The 17,493-nt window shown below is 34.5% G+C and overlaps 3 protein-coding genes across 3 annotated transcripts; 2 read left to right on the top strand and 1 right to left on the bottom strand.

The window, feature by feature from the left end:
• Positions 1–2,732: 2,732 nt before the first annotated feature.
• Positions 2,733–5,539, top strand: LOC131621536 (cytochrome P450 705A12-like). The gene is made up of 2 exons (XM_058892579.1): positions 2,733–3,690; positions 4,594–5,539. Exons 1-2 carry the CDS (start codon positions 2,818–2,820, stop codon positions 5,254–5,256), a joined length of 1,536 nt encoding a protein of 511 aa, XP_058748562.1. The 5' UTR covers positions 2,733–2,817; the 3' UTR covers positions 5,257–5,539.
• A 2,352-nt stretch (positions 5,540–7,891) lies between these two features.
• Positions 7,892–9,901, top strand: LOC131621535 (3,9-dihydroxypterocarpan 6A-monooxygenase-like). The gene is made up of 2 exons (XM_058892578.1): positions 7,892–8,806; positions 9,278–9,901. Exons 1-2 carry the CDS (start codon positions 7,895–7,897, stop codon positions 9,899–9,901), a joined length of 1,536 nt encoding a protein of 511 aa, XP_058748561.1. The 5' UTR covers positions 7,892–7,894.
• A 4,030-nt stretch (positions 9,902–13,931) lies between these two features.
• Positions 13,932–14,528, bottom strand: LOC131621549 (uncharacterized). The gene has a single exon (XM_058892590.1). The coding sequence runs from the start codon at positions 14,526–14,528 to the stop codon at positions 13,932–13,934; it is 597 nt and encodes a 198-aa protein (XP_058748573.1).
• Positions 14,529–17,493: the final 2,965 nt, after the last annotated feature.

Genomic DNA, 17,493 nt, shown 5'->3' with positions numbered 1-17,493 from the left:
TTCGAGTCAGTTGAAAAAGTAACGGGGGACAAACGCATTGAAAGCTTTCTTATTACTAAAACATTTCATTCTTCGCTCCTAGCGCGTCACCATATCTATGTATGCTAGGGAATGATTCCCTTAATTAAAGTACTTGAGCGTTTTCGACTCTTCGCTCTGCTTGATAGAATATTATACTTACCGTCCTTAGATCTATACCTTGTCTTTGAATATGTACATTTTTATTATATATACATTTTAAAACACTCACAAACATATTTTTAACATTTTTATAACAAACGCAAACAATCATATCTCCAATAAACCCAAAAATATAACAAAATAACATGTTTAAACAAACATAAGATCTAAAACAACCACAACCCAATATAAAATGAAAAACAAAATCTAATTTCAATGTGTACCTTAAAAAAATTCAAAAGAAAAAAACGAATATATAAAGGAACGAGCTCTAAATCCCGCTCCAATCTTCACTCTTCAATCTCCAATATTTAAGCTCTGAAATTCATAATAAAATAAATTTTTGAATAATATTTAGTTAAGATTTTGACTGGAAATGGAGAGAAATAGAGTTCGAGGAGAGAGTGTATTGTGAGAGTTAAGAGAATGATGTGATTAATGAGAGAGTTCGGAGAGTTAATGTGGTAAACGAATGGTGAGGGGAGAAAGAAAATGCATTGGGAATATATAAAGACATATATGAAATGAATTTCTCCTCAGAACGCAAAATAATTGTTATGTATTGCGTGGTAAAAAATGCCTCACAATACCTGTGTCAAAGGCTCATATGACGCATGTCAGTGCGTGAACGTTCTGAGATAATCAACTCCTCAGAAATATAAAATGGCAAGAACTATCACTTTTCTCTGGCACTCAATAATTGACTCAAGTACAACTTCCTAAAAAAAAAATTAATTAAAAAAAAAAAGATTTCACAACGTCATTTTCTTAAATTTTAAAATTCTCCCAAATACTTGCGAGATATTTCATTTATTAAATTGAATTTTGATTTTTTCCCCCTTATGTGTTGCAAGGAGAATTTCTCCCCGCAAGTGAACATTTTTTACGAGGTGTATTTCTCCAAGCACACCTACCTCGCAAGTTTTCAATATTCTTGTAGTGAGATGACTTTGTCGGCTTCAAACCGTTAACATTTACGAATATGAACTCCGACACTAGAGTCTTAACCATGCAAAAGTAATCCACTTCTCCTTCCCAGAACCCCTCGATGTTGCCCTAACAAGCCTCCTTCTCACGCATATATCATTTCTGGTTGATTCCACCACATAATTTGTAATTGTACCATATCAATCCTGGCCAGTTTTAAATTTCATAATTTATACGAGATGGAGCTCTAAAAGTATTGATGTTTTTTCATCCTTGAGAGTTTAATTTCCCATTTTTATTTGATGAGATTTAACTTAGCATCATTTTATATAAGTAGTGTAGTCTAATGTACTACATAACTTATAAGAAAATTTCTTTATCCACCTTCCTATGGGTGTCACCCCAGCGAAAACTCCAACTTACCCCTGTTTCGGAGATGCATCTCCGAAGTAATTTTTTTTTAAAATTTTTTCCGGACTTCGGAAATACATTTCCGAAAAAATCTTAAAAATTGAGATTTTGATTAATTCGGAGATGCATCTCCGAAAAAAAAATTTAAAATCCCAAAAATTAAAAATTTTGGGATATTAATTAATTCACATATCATAAACTTGATATAATTTATGAATAATGAATAATAATAATAATTATATATTTTGATATAATTTATGAGTTATGAATAATAATTATTATATATTTCTATTCTGATTCATATTTTAAAATTTAAAATAATTTTAATTAAAAAATTAAAATAATTTCAATTACAAAAAATTTAAAATAATTTCAATTATTAAAATGTAGTTATGAATAATTTCAATTCATGTTTCTACGGTTGATAATAATATTGAAAGAGATCAAATAAGACTAATAATAATAATAATAATAACAATGATAAAAAAATTATTTTTCATAATGAATTATGATAAAAAAAATTATTTTTCATAATTAAAAATGAATTATAATTTTTCATTTAGTTTTAAAAATTAAAAAAGATTTTGTCTTAATTTTATTTAATAAATAAATTTTATATTTAATTCTATATAATCCAAAATTTACTTGTGAAATTAAAATGTTTTTAATTTATATTAGTTAGTAAAATAATTTTTAACTTTAAAATTGTTTAGGAAATTTTGATTCACCTTGATTCACCTTAATTTTATTGATTCACATACCTATTAATTGTATTGATTCACTTGATTTTAATTTTTTAATAATTATTGAATTCTTTCGGAAGTGTATATCCGAAACATTTCAAGACCAATTTGATTTTGGGATGGGATATTTCGGATATGCATCTCCGAAGACACCCCTCTCCCAAAAAGGGGTGTTTTCGGAAATGCATCTCCGAAAAAAGGCGTTTCAGAAATGCATTTCCGAAGTTAGGGGTATCAACTTACAAACTCTTAACAATAAACTAAAAAAAAATGATGTCGTCAAATCCACGTCAATTTTTTTTATTATTTATAACTTGTCATATTGTAAATTTTTAGTACAATTATGCATCTATTTTATAAGCCATAATTGTAGTATGATAATGTTAACTTATAATTTTAAAAAAATAAGTTGTTAGTGTTATTTATAATTTAAATTGCTTTACAAGATATTATTAATTAAGTTAAGAGCTTATAACACATCATACAATAAATGTTTTGCATCTTGTAAGCTTTGAACTCCAAGTGAAAAAACTAAAACCTGTCTCAAAATTTATCCATGCCTTTCTTCTACATCTTTTTCTTTCTAGCTTTGCTAATCTTCACTTCGCTTATTAAAAACATACAAACCACAAAAGAAAACTCCAAATTTAACCCTCCACCAAGCCCTCCATCATTACCCATCATAGGCCACCTTCACCTTATAGGCTCAATCATACCAAAATCATTCCAAAAACTTTCTCACCACTATGGCCCTTTACTTCATCTCAAACTAGGTGCCTCAACTTCTATACTTGTCTCCAATGCACAAGTTGCCAAACAAGTCATGAAAACACATGACCTTAACTTTTGTTACCGACCCCAATTTGGATCCTCACATGATTTTTTATATAAAGGGTCATATTTCATCACTGCTCCATATGGTCCTTATTGGAGATTCATGAAAAAACTATGTGTTACTAAATTACTCTCTAGTTCACAACATGATCGTTTCTTGCATATTAGGGAGCAAGAGTTAGAGAGCCTCTTGAAATCTTTTGTGGTGTGTTGTAATGAAAATAAGTCAACGGATTTGTGTTTGGATTTCACTAGTTTTAGTAATAATATTTTGTGTCGTATTGCAATGGGAACCACTTGCTTTGACAAAGATGTTATTAGATGTTTGGTTAGGGAGTTTATGCATGTAGGAGCTAAATTGAGTATGGGTGAAGTGTTGGGGCCTTTGGGAAAATTGGATTTGTTTGGGTATGGGAAAAAGCTTAGGAGGATAGTGGGTGAATTTGATCATATTTTGGAAGGTTTCTTGAAGGAACATGAAGAGAGAAATAGTGAGGATTGTCAAGGAGACATGATGGATGTTTTATTAGAAGTGTATAGAAATCCAAATGCTGAAGTGAGGTTAACAAGGAATGATATCAAAGCCTTCTTCTTGGTAAGTTGTTTTCCTTTTCCATTATATTTTATCATCTCATCACTCTTTATAACAAATAGGGCTGAAAATATTAGTGTTAAATGTGATTTTACAATTTTGTAATTTTTTTTCAATTTTTTTTTAAACATTGAGACAAATGATCATAACCACTAAATTACACATACTCAATTAAGGTTCGAATCTTGATACTGAAATTCAACATAATAATATCGACTTTATGTCCGTTGAACTAAAATTGGTGAACTGTAACTTTATTTTTATAATATAAAATAAAAAATAAAAAATAAAATCTTTCATCATTATATCAAATTTGTTTCTATCTCAGAGTGGCAAAATAAGATTGGGCAGCAGATTATGTCTGTTTAGTCCGTATTTTTTATGCGGGACAAGTCAAAGTTTTAGGTTTGCACCATCTAATGTGTTTGTTCCATATTTTTTTTACAAGCACGAGTATTTGCATAATATTTATATTTTTAAATTAAAAATGTGTAGTCTCCACAAATTTACTCTGTCCCGCCTTTAATTTTTTGCAAGGGTCAAATTATTAGACTCACACCCATAAATATGTTCATCCTATTTTTATAGATTCATAGACATAGTTGGTCATTCCTATTATTTATATTATTTACAATGTGTTTGTTTTTCATCTAAGCCAACACCACCGCACGTCCAAGCTAATGCTACAATCTGTAGCTTCTAAATATTGCGGTGGATTAGATAGCTGGACGTGAAAATTGGAATGGAAACGCCAAACCAAACATGTTCTTAGTATATGTTGTTAGTTCATAAAATTTAAAATATTATACTATATCAAAGAAACTTCCCAATGGTAGAAGAAAAACAATTTGAATTCAAAATAGTATTTTTTGAATTTTTATTATGATTATCTTTATACAAATGCAGGACATTTTCTTGGCTGGAACAGACACATCTTCGGTGGCAATGCAATGGGCCATGGCAGAGATAATAAACAACCCAAAAATACTAAAGAAATTAAGGGCTGAGATTAAGTCTGTAGTGGGACCTACAAGATTAGTCAGAGAATCCGACATTCCAAAACTGCCTTACCTACAAGCTTGTGTAAAAGAAGTTCTAAGACTTCATCCATCTGCACCGTTCGCTCTCAGACAATCATTAGAGGATTGCAAAATCAACGGCTACGATATAAAAGCACAAACTAGGACATTGATTAATGTTTATGCCATTATGAGGGACCCACAATCATGGGTTAATCCTGAGGAGTATATACCTGAAAGATTCTTAGATAGTGGCGACGAGATCAACGGTGGAGATGAATGTGAGGATGAACATGTGAGTAAAATGGACGGTGGAGATGATTTTAGGTATATTCCATTTGGGTTTGGTAGGAGGGGTTGTCCTGGATCTTCACTTGCTTTAAAGGTTATACAAGTTACAGTTGCTGCATTGGTGCAATGTTTTGAGTGGAAAATTAAAGGTGGTGATAAAGTTGATTTGGAAGAAGGTTCTTCTTTTTCTGTGGGATTAGCAAAACCGTTGGTTTGTTACCCTGTTACTTGTTTTAATCCTTTTCAAGTTTGTGATTAGTGAATTTTTGCATAAGATAATGTTGTTATATATATTATATTGTATTATTAATTAAGTATATTAGGTGGTACTATTCTTAGTTTTTGTGTTTGGTTTATGTTATAATTTTTTGTCATTGGTTTCCATTATTTACCATTGAATAATGATGAAAACTTAATAGCAATGATCAACAACAAAACAAAAGAAAACAAAGAGAACAGAGAGTTTGTAAAGGGGATATCAAATTTACGCTTTATAGCTTTATATAATATTGAGAGTAGGGTTGTTTATGGTTTAATTCGGTCAAAAAATTAAATCGAAATTAATTGGTTTATAAGAAAAGGATATCCAAATAGAACTAAATCGTTTAAATTTAATTAGAACGAAATCGAACTAAAATTATTAGTTAATTATATTGGTTCAGAATTTTAAACTGTATCAAATCGTTAGAAGATAATTTTTCTAAACATATTCATTCATTAAAGTAATGTATATTATACTTTTTTTCCGAATAATTTTAATAAAAGAATTTAAACTTGTATTTAACATTATTTCAATTTTCAATTTCAATTCGATATAGTTTTTGTTCGGTTTAGTTTATTTATTATTTAGTTTGATTCTAAAACTATTTATGTAAAGTTTAATTATTTTAACTTTAATTCGATTAGATTCAATTCTATAATTTTTTTAAAAGTACTAAGTGAGAGTGAAAACCTTTTACTATCTACATAATTTTGCAAAATTGCTTTTACATATGATAGCATGAACAGTTAGCAATAGACTTAACAAATGTTTAACTGCTAACTGCATTCCTAACAAAACTTAATATACTTGTAACTAACACTAACAGACACCTAACTAACTTTAACAAAATTAACCTATCAACAACTAACTCTTTTAGTTTTATCAATGAAGTTTGGCTTGGTCTTGGCTTTATCTCTAACACCCCCACAAGATCAATGGGTTGCAACAAACAATCTTAAACTTGGTCTTTAGGTCTTGAAAAGTTGTTGGGCCAAGAGATTTTGTTAGTGTATCAGCCAGTTGAGCAGAGCTCTTGAATAACTAATTTTTTTTTTACACCACTCTTTCTAAGATTAAATGTATATCAAGCTCTATACAATATATACTTGTTACTTGCATGGAAAAGAGAATTGAGAGACAAACACTCATATTTAGGGTTTTAAAAAACAGTCCGCGACCGCGAATACGGCTGCGACAAAATGGTTTTGACAGATGTCGATAGCAATACCGTTATCAGTGTTTTTTATATTGAAGAACAAATTGTCATTAATTCACACAGCGACGACCGCAATACAACTATACCGACCGAAATTGCAAAAACCTTTATGCGACCGTGACGTGACCACGACCGTTTTTTAAAACCTTGCTCATATTATCATACAATAATGTAGATGAGTAGAAGGGAACACCAAGCTCGGGTAGAAGGGACTCTAGCCATGGCAATTCAGAGGTAGTATGAATCAATCAACGGTATTCTGCTTCGGTGCTCGAACTAGTAACTGGGAATTGCTTTTTACAACTCCATTCCACAAGATTAGATCCAAATTTGATGCAATCAAACAATCTCGCACATTTTGGGTTGGAAACAGTTTTAATAACAAATATTTTTTCCCATTCAATCTTGCAAATTACATCTCTCTAACTTCACTGACTAGAACATTAAAATGTTAACCTTGCAGTCACACTCCCGCTTTATCGTACTATAGATCCTCATGACTACATTACAAAAACATCATACTTACACGTCATCAATGCGAAATACAATTGACTTAAGAGAAAAACTATCCATACACTATATTATTACACTACACCGTAATGTGATACACAAAACATACTATTTTTATATTTTAATAATTTATTTTAACTTTAATTTATGTGCCAAAAATTTTTCTATATTGCATAAGGTATAACCTACGGTGTATATATTAAATAGTGTCAAACTAGCACAGCTCTTGACTTAAATATTGTTTACGAAACAATAACAGCACATTAAATTTACGGTGAATTCTTATCTACCCAACTCAAAAAGTTGGGTAAAGTTACCTCCTATGTAAAATGTTTTGAAAACAACAAACAATTATAATATTTAATAAATAATTAAATGTATTAAGATTAGATGGCATCATGTGATTGGTGAAATGTACACTACCCAACTTTTTGTGATGGGTAGAAAAGTTATCCCCTAAATTAACATCCAATTATTAATCCGTAATAACAAAAATACCACATATTCTCCAATACTCATGCATCTCATTTTTTTTCTTCAATCTATGCACCACTCTTCATATATCTTTCTCTCAGAAATATTATATACGCATTACCAAACATTTTCCATACAATATATATTGAACCCGACAAACAGAGCTTTCTCTACAAACACAAACAACCAGGCAACATTTTCTTTTCTTTAGAGTTTAGACTCATTCACCATAACAATTTAAAACTCACATGTTGCCGTAGCCGGCCTTCCAAAAATTTGAGAGCAACACATCATCGTCCTTTTCCAAAACAGATAACAATTATCAAACACAAACCATAACAATTTCATCAATATGTACCATAGTCATTTCCTTCTTAAATACAACAATGTAACCAACACATTTTCACTCACTCATCACAAAAAAAATCCAAGAATATGGCTGATTACCAAGGTTACTTCATACTTTTCATCATATGGCTAATATCCACAATTTTGATAAGAGCCCTACTCAAAAGAACACATAACAAACCAAATTTACCTCCAAGTCCATTTTCCTTACCTATAATAGGACACCTTCATCTCCTAGGTACAATACCTCACCAAGGTTTTCACAAACTCTCAACAAAATATGGACCTATAATCCATCTTTTCCTTGGTTCCGTCCCTTGTGTCGTAGCTTCCTCGCCCGAGTCCGCCAAAGAGTTTCTTAAAACTCACGAAAACTTTTTCTCCAACCGTCCTCAAAGTTCGGCTGTTGATTATCTAACATACGGCTCACAGGATTTCTCGTTTTCACCATATGGACCTTATTGGAAGTTCATGAAGAAAATATGCATGTCTGAACTTCTTAGTGGCGTCACATTAACTCGGCTTCTTCCTGTGAGGAAACAAGAGACAAAAAGGTTTGTTGACTTCTTGATCAAGAAAGGGAAGGCAAATGAGGCTATTGATGTTGCGAACGAGCTTTTGAGGATGTCGAATAATGTTATTTCGAGGATGATTATGAGTGAAAGTTGTAGTGAAAATGAAGGAGAGGCTGAAGAGGTGAGGAAGTTGGTGCTAGACACTGTGCATCTTACGGGGAAGTTTAATGTTTCGGATTTTATTTGGTTTTTTAAGAACTGGGATGTTCAGGGGTTTAGTAAGAGATTGAAGGAAATTCGGGATAGATTTGATTCTATGATGGAGAGGATTATCAAGGAGCATCAAGAGAAGAGGAGGAGAAGAAAAGAAGTTGGTGGAGGAGATGGTGAAATTAAGGATCTACTTGATATTTTATTGGATATATTTGAAGATGAGAACTCCGAAATCAAATTGAAAATGGAGAACATAAAAGCCTTCATCTTGGTAAGTATCAAGTGACTCATATTTATGATTATATGTTTTCAAAATACGTTATAGTCAACACATTTTAGCTGTCGGATCAATACTAGACGATTTACATTTACATTTTAAGTTGAAATTGAAACATTTTTGTTAAATCGAAATATGAATCATCTGATCTTGATCTGAGAACTTTGAATGCCCTAGACAATCAAGATCTAATTGAGTTTGTACCAATATTACATTTTCCTTTTATTCACTTAGCAGTGCCAAACTTTAAAAAATATAAACCATACTTATAATCAATAGTACATTCCACTTCCCCCGCATTTGGCATATCAGTTGTAGTTCGATCAAAATCAGACGGTCTAAATTCAAACTTAATAAATTGCAATATTTTAGGTCTAGATCGAACAACCAACGAGATTTATGAGGGACTCGAAACATAATTTGTTAAACTTAACAAGAAAGTGATGGCATTCCCTTTTCTTGCAGGACTTATTTATGGCTGGATCAGACACTTCAGCCCTAACCATAGAATGGGCATTGGCAGAACTAATAAACCATCCACATGAGATGAAAAGAGCAAGACAAGAGATTAATGAAGTAATTGGAAGTACTAGAATAGTAGAAGAATCAGACATTGTAAACCTCCCTTACCTACAAGCAATAGTCAAAGAAACATTTAGGATTCATCCAACAGGTCCATTGATTGTTAGAGAATCATCTGAAGAGTGCATCATACAAGGCTATGAGATTCCAGCAAAGACACAACTGTTTGTTAACATATGGTCTATTGGAAGGGACCCTAATTATTGGGATAACCCACTTGAGTTTAGGCCAGAGAGGTTCATTAGTGAAGTTGGAAATTTAGATGTGAGGGGACAACATTTTCATATGATTCCATTTGGGAGTGGGAGAAGAGGCTGCCCTGGAACTTCACTGGCTTTGCATGTTGTGCAAGCAAACCTTGCTGCTATGATTCAATGTTTTGAATGGAAGGTTAGTGGAGGGAGTGAGAGGGTTGATATGGAAGAGAAACCTGGGTTAACTCTTTCAAGGGCAAATCCTTTAGTTTGTGTTCCTGTGCCTAGGCTTGATCCTTTTCCTTCTATGTGATTTTGATCATTGATTAAGGTTGGGGAGAAAAAAAATGAAATTTTAAATTGAAAGTTTATATTTTTGGTCCTTTTGTTTCTTTGAAGTTTTCATAATTTCAAATTTGTTTGTGGTTTTCATAATTTATCATTGGATTGGATGATGCAGTAATTTTTTTTTTTCAAGTACTTATTTAATAAAAAATAGTTAGAGAATAAGAATATATTATATTGTCAAAGTAATGTGATGCGAGTCTAAAAGTATTCTTACACCAAATTTTAACGGTTAATCAGAATAAATCAAACTATTGTATGAGGATTTTTTTTTTAAAAAATAATCATATATATTCAATTCTATAAACAGTTGAAATTTAATATAAGAATTTTAAACTTACCTCTGATGTTATCAAATTTTGACTATAATCACCACTTAATAAATATATGATGGAGGAGAGAGAAAAAATAATGACACATAATATCCACTATTTATTTTTTATTTATTTATTTATTTTTTGTTACAATGAGGGCCAAGGCCCGAAAACAAGAAACTAGGAAACAATGGATCTCAAAAAGAGATTTCCAGCTAAATCTTGAGAGACAAATTGAGCAATACTATTAGGAATATTTTCGCGAAATTCCAAATCGTTCAGACGATCCACAGCATCTTTGGCAAGAGCATCAGCACTTTGATTAGCTTCTCGGTAAATATGAGTAATGATTACTTCTTCATGGTCATCCAATAAATTGTAGATTTGAAGAAGTATACTATGACTATCCACCTCCATCATTTTCCTGGCACATAAAACTTTGACAAGGGTGCTAGAATCGATATTAAGTTCCACCTTCCGCAATCCCAATCTCCTCGTTAATCTTAAACCTTCTAAAATCCCCCATAATTCTACCCGGGTGGCGGAACACCGACCAATATTCTTCGAAAAACCTCCCACCGTTATACCATTATGATCACGAATAATCCCACCACACCCTGCTTTACCATTATCCTTTCTTGCTCCATCCGTATTCAATTTCACCCAATTCTCCTCCGGCGGATTCCATTTTAGAAGAAGATCCTCCTTCTCCTTTACTTCCACAACATTAGAAACCTTTATAGCCTTTTCATATTCTTCAAGGTGTTGATAAATAAAAGCTGAAGGATTGAAGGGCCTATCATAGTGCTCTTCATTCATCTCCTTATTCCGCCAGAGCCACAACCTGTGACAAGCAACCGCCCAATACCTGCTCCAAACCTCACTAGCATTTATATTAAGATCGATCCAATCCTCCAACTCCAGACTGAAAAATCCGCTCTGCATGTTAGCTGGGATTTTATTCTCCCAAATTCCCACAGCCTTGCTACAATCCCTCAGCATATGAATAATTGTTTCTTCAGTACTGCCACAAAGATTACAAGCTGCTGTACCCAAACCTCTTCTACTTTTCTGTGCATTAGTCCACAATCTCCCATGAGCTACAAGCCAAATAAAAGTCTTCACTCTCTCTTGCACTCTTAACTTCCAGATTTTCTTCCAATTCCGATTCGGATCCCCTTCTCCATGACGCACTAGCTCGGCATAAGTATCATGAATGGAGAAGGAAGTCTTACTAGCTCCTGCAGGAAAAAATTCATCCCTCCCAAACTCATTACTTGGAGGCAAAAAGGCTTTTATCTTCTGCAATAAATCCTCTGACATCCACGACGATAAAACTTCCCAATCCCAATTACCACTCCTAGTCACCAATTCACTCAACTTAGCATGCAAAAGTGACTCTGGAATATTAACATTCAAATTTGCTATCACTTCACCATTCCCTAACCAACAATCAGTCCATGCTCGGATAGTTTCACCATTACCAATACTCCACGTACCACTTTTAGAAGTTAAACTCCAAGCTTTTACAATATCACTCCATAAAGATGAGGTACTAATACTCGGGTTATAATCAAGGAGATTATCAATCTTATACTTCTGCTGGATAACTTGGCACCAAAACTCACTTCCTTTATTTTGAAATTACCAAGCTAATTTGCTCATGCATGCAACGTTAACTTGTTCCAGCTTCCGAAGCCCTAAACCTCCCATATTCTTATGTTGAGAGATCTCCTCCTAGCTGACAGCATGGCAGCGCTTCTTAGATTATGTGTCTCCCCATATGAAGTTCCTCTCCATTCTATGAATCTCTTCAATACAGGCTCTAGGGATGATATTGGTCATCATGGAATAAACCGGCATTGCTTCGAGCACACTCTTAGCAAGAGTGATCCTACCTGCAAAAGAAAGAGAGTTAGTTTTCCAATTTGCCATCTTTTGAGACAGTTGTTCCATAAGGTATTGATAGTCTCCCCGCCGTAATAGTTTTCCACTCAAGGGCACGCCTAAATATATGCCCAGCTCATGCGTTTCTCGAAACTTTGACATGCACAGCAACTTATTTCTCGTACTTCTGGTCACATTGTGAGAGAAGAGCACACTAGTTTTCTCCTCACTAACTTCCTGCCCCGACATAACGCTGAATTGGCTAAGAATATCCATCACACACTGCATTTGCTTTTCTTTTGCTTCTCCAATAAGTAGGAGATCATCTGCAAACATGATATCCACGGTCCGTCTTTTCCCATTTTTATTGCTCTCCAACTACCATTATCAACAGCTTCCATAATTAAATGAGAAAGCTTCTCCATGCACAGAACGAAAAGGTACGGAGACATGGCATCTCCTTGTCTAATACCCTGCTTTGGTCGAAAAAAATCACTTCGAGCTCCATTCCATTTAACATTTGTCTCCTTACTCGTCACAGCATGCATAATAAAGTTAATCGAGCAGTCAGGAAACTTAGCCTCTCGCAAAACTTTCCAAACAAAATCCCAACTTAATTTATCATAAGCTTTTGAAAGATCCACTTTTATCATAAAAAAACCTTTCCTGCCCTTCATCTTATGCATAGAATGCAAGACTTCCTTTGCAACGATAACATTCTCGTGAATACTCCGTCCCGGCACAAAACCAGTTTGAAAGGGCGATACCAGTTTAGCCATACCAACTTTCATTCTATTCACCACCACTTTACTGGCAATCTTGTAAATGGTATTGCAAAGAGAGATTGGTCTAAATTGAGAGACCAGCTGGGGGACATCCACCTTAGGAATTAAACAAATGTCTGTTTGGTTTATGCGCATAATTTCACTAGGACAATTCCATAGCCTTTTAACAAATTCACAAACTTTCCCACCCACTTTATTCCATGCTTTTTTATAGAAACCTGCTGGAAAGCCGTCAGGTCCCGGAGCTTTCCATGGTTTCATACCGAAAACTGCCTGCGTGATTTCCTCATTATCCACTTGCTTACTCAACATTTGAATTTCTTCCTCAGTCAAGGCAGGAAAAGTAACGCCAGATTGAAGACCATCCTTCCAGCAAAATTTTATCTCAAATAAGTTCTTATAATAGTTATTCACCAGTTCCTTAAGCTCAACTTCATCATCTATCCATAATCCTTGATCATTTTTCAACATGGCTATTTTGTTCCGTCTCCTTCTAGTAATTGTCTTCATGTGATAGTATTTGGTATTTCTATCCCCATCAGCTAACCACCTCGCTCTCGACCGTTGATACCACATCAATTCTTCCTTGGAAAGAATGTCACTCAACTCTTTTTGCAGCTTGTCCTCTAGTTTCTTGAACGTCGTAACATTATCCCTCCTCTGCAGTCTACATTGAACTCCTTTCAATCTGGCAAGAATGTCCTTATTTTGTATTTTAACACTTTCAAAGGAATGATCTTTCCAATTCTTAAGGTTTTCTCTAGTGTCCTTCAAGCAATCCTCGAAGTTCCTATCCTCAGTCCACACATTAGAGATCATATCTTGATAAGACTCCACCAGGTGCCAGGCATTCTCAAATTTAAACTGCTTTTCCACTTTGTAGTGGTAATCAGTAAAGGGTATGACAAGAATTGGATGATGATCAGAATATTCCACTCGCGCCAGTACTTTGACACTAGCATCCGGGAATTCCAGTCTCCAATCCTCATTGCATAGGGCTCTATCTAACTTCTCATATTTTCGTTGTCCCCATGATAAATTGGCCCTCTCCATGTATACTTTGGCCATGAGAACCCATGTCCATAAGATTACAAACAGCAATACGATCTTTAAAAAGATTAATTCTCCTAACTAAAACCGGAGCCCCACCCTTTTTATCATCAATACCAGCTATATCATTGAGATCACCCGCAACAAGCCAAGGCTGGTCACTACTATCAGTAATATCTCTCAAATTTTCCCATAAAATTTTCTTGAGCTCTTCATTTGGACTAGCATACACCGCTGAGAAAAGCCAAGATCTACCTTTGGGGTACTTAACACTAGTATGGATATATTGAGAGTTTTTGCTCAAAAGCTCAACTTCCATATATCTACTATCCCAAGCCAGAATAATACCGCCAGCATAGCCATTATTCTCCTCCGTTAACTGCTTATCAAAACCCATCTTGCTTAAAGCATTTATAAGATTTGTAGGATTACACCTCGTTTCCATCACCACCACCATCGATGGTCTATTATTATCTACATACTGTTTGCAGTATCTAAAAAAAGCTTTATTGGATGCTCCTCGGCAATTCCACAGCATAATCTTATTCTTATCAATCATGGAGACTAATCGGTGAAAGAGAACCAACCACAATCTATCCCATATATGGCTCCGGAGTCTCCACCACTCTTTCTTCATCTATCTTATCACTTCTATCTTGCGTGTGCATGTTCTCCTCTGCATGCTGCTCACTCGTCGTATTTGCTTCCTTGAGGCCACTAATATTCTCTGAATAATTATTGCTCAGCCCCTTATCTGGTGGTCTTCTCGTGCTACTACCACCCGCAAAGGAGCTTGCCTTTCCTGCATGCTCTGGATCTTGGTGTATAATGCTTGTCCCAAATAACTGCCAGTATCTTCATCTTCTTTATTAGTTATCATGTTTTTTGGGGTAAGAACTGGCGCCATTGCCTCTTATGTATCAGCACTATTGAAATATCTCGTTTTGTTTATTTTAATGCTTTCTCCAAACTTCTTTCCTCCATTGTTTTTCCCCTTGAAAGATGTTATTCCACGTGTCGCAAGATGGTACCCCTTCTTATCTCTATCCTTGCCCCCCCGCCATTTTACCTTTTCCATTTTTACCCTTATTAAAGCCTTCAGTAATATTCCTTGCATGCACGTCTACGATAACAGTGTCATGCACGACCACAGAATCTACGCTATTTAATTCTTTCCTTTCTCCACCTATCCCTTTAACACCTGTTGTTTTCTCAATCATTACATCCATTAATGCACTCTCCTGAAAAGGCTCATCTCTATTATTTCTTTCTTCCAAATCGACATTAATATCATTAATTCCGTTCCTGCCACAGTCCATATCATTCCTTAAAATTGATGGCTCATTAACATCAGATCTCTCTTGATTCAGCAAGGAGAATTTTGACCCTGACTTTCCGCTTCTCCCATTAATGATTACCGACTCAATGTTTTTTCTCTCCCCCACCGGTTTCTTCCCTCTGCGTTGTTTTTGAACAACTTTCCATGGCCCCTCAATCATACCACCTTGAACTGTATCTTCTTTTCTCTGCCCCTCTTCACTAATACTGCCACCAGTATCCTTGTTTACATTAACCACTCGATTGTTTAATGAGCAACCCTCCTTGTAATGCCCGAATCTTCCACATGCCAAGCACAACATGTGTAGTCCTTCATACTCTACCTTGTACAACTTCTCTTTAATTGAAAACATAGCTAATAACGGCTTTGACAAGTCTACTTCCACACATATTCTCACATATTTACCTCTCTCCACTTGAGATGTAGTTTTGTCCACTTTGATCGTTTTTCCAATCCTATTTCCAATGATAGACATAATAATGGGATCATAGTACTCTATAGGCAGACCTGCAACTCTTAGCCAAACTGTAACCCTTTCAATGGTATCACTTTCACTATGAAAGTTTGGACACCAGTCCTTAACAGTTAAGTAGTGGTCATATATGAACCATGGCCCTTCGGATAGAGCAGCATTTTTATCATCCTCATGTGAGAATGCAACAAGGTAATAATCATTGCCCAAGTCGACAATGCTTATTACTTCTCTTCTGACCCACATCTGTCTTAATCTTGCTTCCAAAGCTTTGTACCCTATTTTCCTTCCAAGAAGTTTAACGATTACTCCACGTCTCCATGGTCGTTGAATTCTTATTTCTTCCTTCTTTGACAAAATGAAAGCTGGGAAATCATATCCTCCGATTTGACACTCCTCAACTTTCACGCCACCCTCAATATCTTCCTCCTCACCTTCATCTTCCTTACTCTGCACCCCTTCCCCGGCCACATCACCATATTCTGATCCCATCATCATATCTATATATGTCTTCCCTCCAAGCGTCTCTATAGTTCCTTGAACCACAGATGTGTCTTGACCAGTCTCACACTTCCCATCTCCATCCTTCATGCCTGAACTTCCAACAAATCCATCGGTGATATGCTCCAAAACAAAATCATCATACCTTAGCGGTAACGATGATCCTGGAACGAAGGAGTAATTTCCTTCTTTAATCCTCTTCGACTTCCACTCCTTCGCAACACCTGCCTTGTTCCCTTCCCCATCCTTCATCAGATCCATGCCCCACGGTGGACGAGCCATGGACTTGCACAGAAACCCTAGCAGAGCTCTATCCACTATTTATTTTAAAATCTAATGATTTAGATTCATTCTCATGTTCTCATCATAAAAATGGCATTCTCATAAGATACATCCCTTTAATATATATATAATATATATATATATATATATATATATATATATATATATATATATATATATATTCTTTATTGCACCAATACGTTGCTTTGATAATAAAAAAAAGAATTAAGTGAGATGATTGATCTAAGGTATAATTCTACAACACAGAATTATATTATAATTAAATCGACAAAATTTAAATTAAAAGTATAAATATAGAAAATTGTTTTGGGTCGATCATAATTCAAATAGATTTTGAATAGGTTTACGCTAATCAAACTGATCCCGCCTGAAGAGTCAGACTAGGACCCTACTCATTCTATAATCTTCTTAATTCACGAAGATAATCCTTCTAGTGATCATCTAAGTTCAAAAACGTAAAACATCCAACTGCTCTCAGCAATTCACTTCTAGTTAATAGAAAATTAGTTATTCTCTATCTACTATATATAGAGAAGGCGCAAAAATCAGGTAAGAAGTTTCAAACACAATTTCATTCATCTCTTATTCTTTATATGCTGACTTGAGCGTGAGAGTGCTAACTTTGTAGGTCCCTCCACTCCATCGCATCGGAAGCTACAATCTGCCATCATCGCTGTCACCTTCTCTTTTCTGGTTCTTAATTTGAATCGTGGCGCCTTCTATGAGAATCAACTACTGGTTCCTACGATTTCCACGAATTCACATTATTCCCCCAATTCTCACAATTCATAACTTCTTCCAATCATCGGAGCAAGTATTTGCACTAAAGTGCAAAAACTACCATGTTTTGATTTGATTCAACATTACCTCTATTTTCTTTCCTCAAATATCTAAATTCTCAATTCAATT

The sequence above is a fragment of the Vicia villosa genome, unplaced genomic scaffold, assembly GCF_029867415.1.
Source record: "Vicia villosa cultivar HV-30 ecotype Madison, WI unplaced genomic scaffold, Vvil1.0 ctg.000009F_1_1_3, whole genome shotgun sequence".
Taxonomy (NCBI): domain Eukaryota; kingdom Viridiplantae; phylum Streptophyta; class Magnoliopsida; order Fabales; family Fabaceae; genus Vicia; species Vicia villosa.
This window is presented reverse-complemented; position numbering and strand designations above follow the sequence as displayed.

Excerpts from the sequence above, each read along its gene's own strand:
- LOC131621536 (XM_058892579.1), top strand. The coding sequence starts at position 2,818 with ATGCCTTTCTTCTACATCTTTTTCTTTCTAGCTTTGCTAATCTTCACT. Across the intron at positions 3,691-4,593 it reads ATATCAAAGCCTTCTTCTTG|GACATTTTCTTGGCTGGAAC; the intron begins GTAAGTTGTTTT and ends ATACAAATGCAG.
- LOC131621535 (XM_058892578.1), top strand. The coding sequence starts at position 7,895 with ATGGCTGATTACCAAGGTTACTTCATACTTTTCATCATATGGCTAATA. Across the intron at positions 8,807-9,277 it reads ACATAAAAGCCTTCATCTTG|GACTTATTTATGGCTGGATC; the intron begins GTAAGTATCAAG and ends CTTTTCTTGCAG.
- LOC131621549 (XM_058892590.1), bottom strand. The coding sequence starts at position 14,528 with ATGATTGATAAGAATAAGATTATGCTGTGGAATTGCCGAGGAGCATCC.